This window comes from Octopus bimaculoides, chromosome 3 (assembly GCF_001194135.2).
Source record: "Octopus bimaculoides isolate UCB-OBI-ISO-001 chromosome 3, ASM119413v2, whole genome shotgun sequence".
Classification (NCBI taxonomy): domain Eukaryota; kingdom Metazoa; phylum Mollusca; class Cephalopoda; order Octopoda; family Octopodidae; genus Octopus; species Octopus bimaculoides.
In genome coordinates, this window is record NC_068983.1 from 16,876,426 (window position 1) to 16,886,904 (window position 10,479).

At 38.3% G+C, this 10,479-nt stretch overlaps 1 protein-coding gene across 2 annotated transcripts in view; it reads left to right on the top strand.

Moving 5' to 3' along the window:
* Positions 1–10,142, top strand: part of LOC106883331 (solute carrier family 12 member 9) — a 113,217-nt gene extending 103,075 nt beyond the window's left edge. Inside the window, exons 7-11 of one of the 2 annotated variants that reach the window (XM_014934298.2) lie at positions 4,217–4,328; positions 5,256–5,413; positions 6,354–6,436; positions 7,061–7,185; positions 8,626–10,142. In XM_014934298.2, coding sequence (XP_014789784.1) covers positions 4,217–4,328; positions 5,256–5,413; positions 6,354–6,436; positions 7,061–7,185; positions 8,626–9,973 — 1,826 coding nt within the window. In that variant the 3' untranslated portion in view covers positions 9,974–10,142. The remainder of the gene's footprint in view (positions 1–4,216; positions 4,329–5,255; positions 5,414–6,353; positions 6,437–7,060; positions 7,186–8,625) is intronic. The other variant, XM_014934297.2, reaches the window with a different exon arrangement.
* Positions 10,143–10,479: the final 337 nt, after the last annotated feature.

Genomic DNA, 10,479 nt, shown 5'->3' on the forward strand with positions numbered 1-10,479 from the left:
AAAAGAAAAAAAATGTATGAAGTTAACAAAAACAGATAGTGTGTTATTTTTATTCCTTCTACCTATCTACGTTGTTTAGAAAAGAAAAAAGTAATTTAAAAAAAATTATTTACTTTGTTTAAAAGAAATTATTTACTAATTTGCATGCGCACACATGTATTCATTTGCACGCGCGCTCGCGCGCACTTTTCGTAGGATCGACCACTCACGACTAGCTAGCGCGGACGCGCGACTGCGCGTTCGGGTCCGCTCTGCTTGAGTAGTACCATTTGGCTGCTATTTCTAACCATTTGATCGATGATTTAGACAGTGTCATGTGACAACTTGCTGTGGCTGCCTCCTGGACACTAGCAGCGGGAAATTTAGACAGTGTCACGTGACAACTTGCTGGGGCAGCCTGCTGGAGCCTAGCAGCAGGTATAAAAAAGGGGAATTTGACAAGACAGTCAGTCGGATGCTGACACTCGTTGATGCTGCATCGAAGAGGCCAGGGAATAGAAGAAAGAAGACATGCAGCCAACACTAGAGCTGAAGACACCTCCGAAAGTGGGGGCCCGCCACGTCAAAACGGTAGAGGAGTAGGGGCCGAAACCGGACGTGGTTCCTCCTGATGATGTCTTGAGCTAACTGGATCCTATAAAGGAACTGTTGTGGTAGCAGACCACGAAACATAGTTGAAATTCCTGGATCGAATTTTGTATTTGGCACTCGTGTGAGTTTTTAACTTCTACAATGAAAAATGACAGATTTGTGAGACATTGTGAGAGAGAGGAAAATTAAATAGAAAGCTATAAAAAAAAAAAATCGACATTGCACATTTACTTCCCTTTGTACGATATTGCAGTACTAATGGAAGTAAATCTGTAACGTTGGCTTCAGAAGTCTTTACGTTTACAAGGAAAGGTAATTCACTTTGCAGTCCCAAATATCATGATCATTTGAAGTGTATGAATTAAAGATTTGCATTATTTCCCCAAGAACCCAAGTTCACTCATACTTTGCTTCAGACGGGTTTGTATCCCATTACTCCAATAATAATAAGTATGAAGCTGAAAGTGTATCCTTGGGTACTGGATTTGCAAAATTCTTATCAATGGTCCATAGATGTCCCCTTTCTCTTCTAACCACATTGGTGTCTAGAGGACAGCTGATTTTCCACAATAAAATATCTTTTTCTTAAGGCTCCCCCTCACAACAATTGGTGGCTGTTTTAATGTCTAAGTTCCAGCAATATTCTTTTAACCCATCAGTCTCAACGTAGTTAATTTCGTCCAAAAAGTGTTTTCTTTTTTGTTATACTATTCCAGGCTGTTCTGACCACCGCGTCGTGCCTCGTAGAAAGATAATATCGGTACTAATAAAGCAGCGCTTCCGCGCTAGCTAGTCGTGAGTGGTCGATCCTAACCCTAACCCTAACCCTAAACACGTATTCATTTGCACACGCGGGTTAGGGATAGGGTTAGGGTTAGGATCGACCACTCAAGACTAGCTAGCGCGACTGCGCGTTCGGGTCCGCGCTGCTTTAGTAGTACCGATAATATCTGGAAGATATTTTCTCACAGCTGGCAAGAACGTGGTCGATGTCTTCAGTCTTGGCCTTGTACAGCCCACATGTGGGCGTTCGCGCGCGTATGTATGTATGTTAGGAAATGTCTTGAAGGATTTATTCTAGTCAGCTTGGGCGATGCACTGCCAGAAACATTAGAGAGTTGGATAGGATGCTATACAAGATATGTTACAGCTCTTTGTTTTCTGGGTTCAAATTCCACCATGGCCTAACTTAAATAGGCGATTTAATCAAGATTCCACTCTGTTACAAGCATTCAGACCAGGTTTCTAGTTTTCAAATAACAATGTGACAGTCAACCCATTCAATTTTCCCCTAAAGCAGAGCAGGCATGGCTGTGTGGTAAGAAGTTACCTTCCCAACCACATGGTTCTAGGTTCAGTTCCACTGCAAGGCACCTTGGGTAAGAACCTTCTTATTTCTTTATTGCCCACAAGGGGCTAAACATAGAGGAGACAAACAAGGAGAGACAAAACTGGTACTTATTTAATCGACCCCGAAAGAATGAAAGGCAACGTCGACCTCGGCGGAATTTGAACTCAGAACGTAACGGCAGACAAAATACCGCTAAGCATTTCGGCCGGCGTGCTAACGTTTCTGCCAGCTCGCCGCCTTGGGTAAGAATCTTCTATAATAGCCTCGTGCCAACCAGAGCATTATAAGTGAATTTGGTCGATTGGAGCTGAAAGAAACCTATCGAATGTGTGAGTGGGTGCACAGATGTAATTAATACCATTTCTGGAAGCAACGCTAAGGAAGACAGGCTTTGTGAAATAAATTATTTCCCTTCAATACACACATATGCGCGCACAGCTCGAAATAATGTGCAGCCAAGGGAAGTAAATTAGTAATGTTTTTAACTATAGATGACAAAAGCAATTTCGATTCACTTTTTTAAAAATATTTTTCACTTCAAAATTGATAAAAATTGACATGTTGCCATAAATTAAAATTGAACCAAACAAATTGAAAGCTGAAACTAGAATTTAAAAATTCATATTTATTTATTCAGGTCAGTTATCGGTTGTGTATTCTAAACTATGAATACTATATATATAGATTAATGTGGTAGCAAAGTAGGTAATAAAAGGGAGAATGATTTAGTGATTCTGTGTGAAATAATCTGGAAATTGATTGATAGCTGTTGTAGCAATGGCAACAACAAATTCAAATAAACAATTTTGAGGCATATCAAGTATTTTTACACCAAGTACACTGAACTTCTGGGAACATAATGTACTTTTTACCGTGTGTACCATATGGCAATCAGTGTGATGTCATATCCACCTTGCTACAGTAGGTCCATCATAGGTTATAGCAATCCTGTCTGAGTCATTAATCTCACAACAACAAACTATTAAAAGCATCAAATAGTGCACTTTACATCATCAAAACCTGCACAGATCACCTACATAAGGAAACAAAAGTACTTAAAATTAGTGACCTTCCAGACATGCAAGGTGTATGTTTTGTTATACACTAAACCCTGATCCTCACAGTTCCTGTCATGATACAGGAGCAATTACTCAAACATATTTACAATCTATGTATCTACTGTGGACATTTTGTTGTGTGGTTTCTTATTCATGTAAGGAATATTAGCTGCAAAAATTTAGGCTCATAGTCAGAGAGAGATTTATAGTCTGACTGTTTCATGAACCCATGAACAATTAAGCAGCATCCTTTAAAAATCATTTGGAACTAAGAGAGATGGTTATTTTAATCTTAATATCTTTATTTCACTGTTCAGACAATTTATGGCTGTAAGATATGTAGGTTGTGTTAGTTGGAAACGTGGACTTAATAGTTGTTAGCACTCCGTCGCTTACGACGTCGAGGGTTCCAGTTGATCCGATCAACGGAACAGCCTGCTCGTGAAATTAACGTGCAAGTGGCTGAGCACTCCACAGACACATATACCCTTAACGTAGTTCTCGGGGATATTCAGCGTGACACAGAGTGTGACATGGCTGACCCTTTGAAGTACAGGCACAACAGAAACAGGAAGAAAGAGTGAGAGAAAGTTGTGGTGAAAGAGTACAGCAAGGTTCGGAACCTTGTGGAACTTTAGGTATTTTCGCTCAATAAACACTCACAACGCCCGGTCTGGGAATCGAAACCGCGAGTCCGCTGCCCTAACCACTCGGCCATTGCGCCTCCCTACTTAATAGTACATTTATATATAATATGTATAGTTGGATGAGATTTTGTAAGGTGTACGTATCACCTTCCACTCTTGATATATTGATAAGTTGTAACATAACAGAGGTTATGGAAACTAATGTGGAAGCATTAAGTAATCACTCAACTTGTTGAGTGTAGCAACCAAAATCACTCAAACATTGCCTGAATCCATTCAAAAATTACTTCCTTCCTTCATCAAAATGTAAAGCACAAGTTTACAGACTGGGACACTCACATCTAATTTGGTGGTTAATGTGAAGTTCCAGGGCCAAATCTTATGACCAGGAAAAGGAAGGAAGCAATCATTATCATCATCACTAACACCAATTTTGTAAACTGGACAATTCAGTGTTGTTTATTTCTTGGTATTTGTCTCAGCTTTCTTATGTCATGGGTAACCATCTTACATCATTCCTGCACTTCTCCCTTGATGATGTTTTAATATATTTTCTCTTACTTTTCCAGGTGAATTGAAGGATCCGAGCCGGTCTATTCCAAATGGGACATTAGCAGCCATGGCATACACCTTTATAACATACATCATACTTTCTTTTCTTATTGCTGCATCTTGTGACAGGTTTGTGTGTTTCATCTCTTACTAGGTGACATAGTCGTGCGTCTCTTGCTACAACAGACTTACGAAACATTTGCATGTCTTACTGTGACAGTTACCTGTTTGTATGAATATAATGTGTGTGTGCATGTGTATGTAGATAGATAGGCAAGAAAACATTACCTCACATGGAAACAGGTGAGGGTTGACAACAGGAAGGGCATCCAGCTGTAGAAAACCTGCCACTCTGATAGTGCTGCACATATGTATATACATTTTTGTAGGTGCAGGCATTGCTGTGTGGGTAAGAAATTTGCTTCCCAAAACCACATGATTTCGGGTTTAGTCCCACTGCACAGCACCTTAGGCAAGTGTCTTCTAGGCCAACCAAAGCCTTGTGAATGAATTTATATATATACTCACTATTTATGAGAAAAATTCTTTACTAGTCTATATTATCATTACTGTGTGATGAATGGTAATATGAAACTCTGAGTAACAGTTTGTGAAATATTTTGGCTTTAATAAAATAGTGTGTATGTGTGTATATATATATATATATATATATATATATATATATATATACACACACACACACACATACACCAGTGCTGGTTCCACATAAAAAGCAAGCACCCATTACACTCTGTGGAGTGGTTGGTATTAGAAAGAGCTTCCAGCTATAGAAACCATGCCAGAGCAGAAAATGGAGTTTGGTACAATCCCTGACCTTACCAGCTTCGTTCAGACTGTCCAACCCATGCTAGCATGGAAAATGGACTTTAAATGATGATGATGACATACATGTTGTTTTATATCAAATGTAGAAAAAAGAATGCTTAATGTGTGTTGTAGAGGATATGAGCATGTTTTTTTTTTTTTGAAACCGTGACTCAAAGTGTCTTGTGATTCAAGTTTCATGCCAGTACATTTATTTATCTGTCTTTCCAGATTCCTGCTTGTGAATGACTATGTGTTCCTTCAAGATATAAACATATGGAAGCCATTTGTTGTGATAGGAATATTTGCCGTAACATTTTCATCAGCGCTTGGAAATCTAATTGGTGGTTCCCGTGTCTTAGAAAGATTAGCTAATGATCATCTGTTCTGTAAGTTATTCAGTTTGTTTCCTTCTCTTTTGTTTTCTTTTTCATTTTTAATTATTTATAATCTCAACATCAGCTAATTGCTAAATATTACTTTTTACTCTTTTAATTTATTACTTGAAACAATCCTCATCAGTGTTAGAAGCATTTGATGAATTAAGATTGATTGTGGTGGTTTGAGTTTGAGGATTACATTGTGTGATGTCTGTTTTGGTACCTTTCCCAACTCCAGCCAGTTTACAGTGTGTATTGGGAGCTTTTTTCATGGCACCAATACTTGTGAGATTGCAACACACCTTGCAGCATTAAGATTCCCCTTTTCCGAATTAAAGGGGCTATAGTAAAGAGAGAGGCAGTTTTATGCTAGGAGATGAAGAGGTTGAAGTATGAGAGAAGGGGCCAGAGCAGAACAAATTTCTAGTTGTAGAAGAGCTACATGGCTTATCATATTTAAGAAGAGAGGGTGGGAGTGACTGCGGCAGAGCTGGAAAGAGATATGAATGGTAGTGATGAGGTGTCGGGGTGGACCCTCAATGTATGAGGTGAGTAGAAGTGAGTTGGGATAGGAGAACAGGGAGTGCGAGTGGGTAGAGGTTGCAAGAGTGTATGGTAAAGGTAAAGGTAAACTTACCATCTCAAGTCATACCGACTCATAAGGGTCAGTTTTTCGGTTTCATGGTGTATATATTCCCTGCCTGGACAGGACACCAGGATTACTCATTTTTGCCAGCTGAGTGGACTGGAGCAACATGAAATGGAGTGTTTTGCTCAAGAACGCAATGCGTCACCCGAGTCCAACACCCTAACCACTAAGCCATGTGCCTCCACATAAGAGTGTATGAGAGAGTGCGTGATGGTTATAGATGGGAAACGGGTGAATGGAGTGAGAATGATGAATGTAGAACATGTTTTTAAATGATTTTTTTTTTGTGTTATTTTACAGGGTTTGTTTTGAGCCCAGCTACAATTACATCACGTAATGGAAACCCTTTTGTTGCTGTCCTCATCACTTGGCTCTTTGCTCAGGTACAAAACATTTGTCGCTCATAACATTTTCTCTCCTAGTCTAAGCCATATACATCATAAAGCATCAAAGACACTGCTACTCTGATTGACTGTATATATCTTGAAAAACTCCACCAATTTTAATTCTTTGGATACTGACCCACCAGAGACTGCCCCTGGTTCTACAATACAATCATACTGTCTTAAAATAATCTAAATTAAAACTTTCCATCATAATTTTATGTTAATAATGACAAAGTTATTTTTGTCAAATTATCAAATTTTTTCAAATTTAATTTAAACAGAGGCAGTGTATTTCAACAGAAATATCATTACTGAAGAATTAACCCTTTAACATACAAATGACTCTTTCAAATGTAATGCATATTTATTCACATCACTTTGAATTGATCATGCATTATCTTGTAGATTCAAGATTCTGATGATATGATTCTTTATTTTTAGAATGACCATGTTGAGTAGGTGTGAGGGGCCAGATCTGGCCAGTTCAAACATAAAACAGGTAGAATATTTGGGGCCAGATATAGTCAGTACAAATGCTAAAGGATTAAACAGTTTAATACTGATGTGATTTTTTTTCCTAAAACACTGAATTACAACTTTTATTTTTCTCATTCTTTTCAGCTTGTTCTCCTTATTGGTTCCCTCAATGCCATTGCCCCTTTTACCTCAGTCTGCTTCTTGCTGTCCTATGCCTCTACCAATCTTGCTTGCCTTGGTCTTGAAGTAGCTTCTGCTCCAAATTTCAGGTAAACTTTCACTTTAAAACAAATTTTCTTTCATATTTATATTTGATGTTTTCTCTAATTTTATGTTTCACAGTGCATCGTTTGAGATTATGGGACTGAGTTTCATGGTACACTGTGAGATTGTGGGACTGATTTTCAAAGCCTGACTTTTGACAAGTTCTTTAAGATATTTTTGAAAAATCAAAATAAAACAAAAATAAACCTTTTTAATGCCAAAATAAATTAAATACTAAACTGACTCCAGTACAGATGAAGAGTCAAATAGAGTCTTAGTTCATGAAAAAGTTTTTTTTTTAAATGGTGAAATATATTTCTCTGTATGACTGGCACCCGTGCCAGTGGAGTGCTAAGAGCACCATCCGAGCATGATTGCTGCCAGAGCAGCTGACTGGCTTCCGTGCTGGTGGCACATAAAAAGCACCATTCGAACATGATCGTTACCAGCATCACCTTACTAGCACTTGTGCCAGTGGCACGTGAAAAAACATTCGAGCAAAGTCTTTGCCAGTGCCACTGGACTGGCTCCTGTACAGGCGGCACGTAAAAAACACCACTTGAGCGTGGCTGTTGCCAGTACTGCCTGACTGGCCCTCATGCCGGTGGCACGTAAAAGCACTCACTACACTCTCGGAGTGGTTGGTGTTAGGAAGGGCATCCAGCTGTAGAAACTCTACCAAATCAGATTGGAGCCTGGTGCAGCCATCTGGTTCGCCAGTCCTCAGTCAAATTGTCCAACCCATACTAGCATGGAAAGCGGACGTTAAACGATGATGATGTATGATGGCCTCTCCTATCGTAAGCAACAGATGATAGTTCTGCAATTTCTTGCTGAACAACCTGCACAAATGATTTGTTTATTGTGATCAAATGTTTGTGCTGTACATTAGCTCACTTCCCTCTATCAAATCAGCATTGCCTGTAAAAGTGTATGGTGTACCACATATCAGATGTCAAAGTGATTGTAGAGCAACATGAAATTATGTGTTTTGCTCAAAAACACAACACACCACTCAGTCCAGTAATTGAAACCACAATCTCACACTCATGAGATCCCTAAACACTAGGCTATGCTCCTTCATTCTTCTATAGTGTAATACCATTTACACCCAGAATGTATTATAGGAATATAAAGCAACCTAGTTTATCAATTTTAGAAGAATGAAAGGTAAAATTGACCTCAGCAGGATTTGAATTCAGAATGTAAGGAGTCATGAAAAACTGCATAGCATGTTTACCAAGAATTATAATTTTGTCTATTTACTGCATCAACATCCTCTTCATCAGTTCTTCTGTTAATTCCAATGGTTGCTAGATCACTCTATTTAGGGCATAAGATCTATTCTAGTTCTTATGAATAGTTGAGCTGAATAATGTTGAAGTATATTTGAAACTAAAATGTTTTAAATTGTATAAAATTGTTTTTTTTTTCTTTTATTGTAGGCCTACTTTCAAATATTTCTCCTGGCATACATCGCTCCTGGGGCTCATTGGTTGTATCATTATGTCTTTTTATGTAAGCCCACTCTATGCATCAATCTCTGTGATAGTATTGCTCCTGCTTGTCATTCTGCTGCATATCCGTTCGCTGCCTTCATCTTGGGGTTCCATTAGCCAAGCATTGATCTTCCATCAAGTTCGAAAATATCTCTTAATGTTAGACACTCGCAAAGATCACGTGAAGTACTGGCGTCCACAGATTCTTCTCATGGTGGCTCACCCATGTCAGTCCTGTGAACTCATGGACTTTATAAATGATCTGAAGAAAGGTGGGCTTTATATTATTGGCCACGTCAAAATAGGTACTTTGAACAAACATTTGTCTGATCCCATCCAAGATGACTATTCCAAATGGCTAAGCTTAATCGACTATCTCAAAATTAAAGCTTTCCCTGAAGTTACCATGGCATCTAGTGTCTCCGAAGGTTTGATTCATCTTGCTAGAATTTCAGGTCTTGGGGGAATGAAACCAAATACAGTGTGTTTTGGATTTTATGATGATGCAACTCCTGTTGATAGTTTCATGAAAACTAGAATTCGTCATGGAACTGTTGTTAACTCAGTCGAAGATGGATCTTCTGAAAATATTAGTGAGCGTTTTGGTGCAGTTCGGTCGGACAAAGACCCTCATAGTGTACAATCTTCTGAAGAGTTTGTTGGATTCATACGAGATTGTTTGAAAATGCAGAAAAACGTTTGTATTTGTCGCCATTTCAATCAGCTTGACAAAAATTCCATTCTGTCTTCAAAATCTGAGCATTTCATTGATGTCTGGCCATTGAACTTTTTCCAACCAGAAACTTCAAATTACTTTGACGTAACTTGTCTTTATATGCTTCAGCTGGCTTGTATTCTGCATATGGTTCCCAAATGGAAAAAGCATACCACTCTAAGAGTGTTTCTCTGTGTTGACACTGTAAACGACAATACTTTGCAGAAAGAGAAAAAATTGGATGATTTCTTACGACAACTTCGTATCTTGGCTCGGATCAAAATAGTTCCATGGGATCAGATTCTGACATACTACCGTGCCAATGAGGACCAACATGAATCTTCTGAAGAAATGATGCAGAAGTTCTATTCTCTAGGTGATTCTACTCTGAAGATGATTAACCAATTAATTGTGGACCATTCTCGTGCCACAGCAATCAGCTTTATATATCTACCACTTGCACCCAGTGACATCTCAAAGTATGAGAAATATTTACACCAACTTACTGTATTGTCAAACAGCCTTCCTCCAACTATGTTCGTGCATGGACTCCACCCTGTTACATCAACCACTCTGTAATCTTATGACAATGCTAATTAACAATGCTAATTACTAAAGTCTTGTTTTGTATCTCAGTGATATCCAAAAACCAATGGAACAACTATGACCATCAAAACATTCTCTAAAAATATGTGAATGCATCTGTGTCTGCATGTATGTGTGTTTGTATATATATATATATATATACACACATGCATATATATATATATATATATATATATATACATATATATATATATGAATGTATAAATATATGTGTGTCCTTGTGTTTATGTTTCTTTGTAGTTATATGTTTATGTTTATATGTGTGTTTGTATAGTGTTGTTTACATTTTTTTTTACTTAATATAACCTCCCGGTAGATCAAGCCCATAACCTAGTATCAATTCCTGGTTGTGACCATTTTTTTGTTATACATTACAAATACTCTTAAAAGAAAATCATGACTGTCACGCAATCTCATCTTCCCTTCCCCCATAAATCTGAGCCCTTGTGCCTAGGTAAGGAATTCCGGATCTTGTTCAA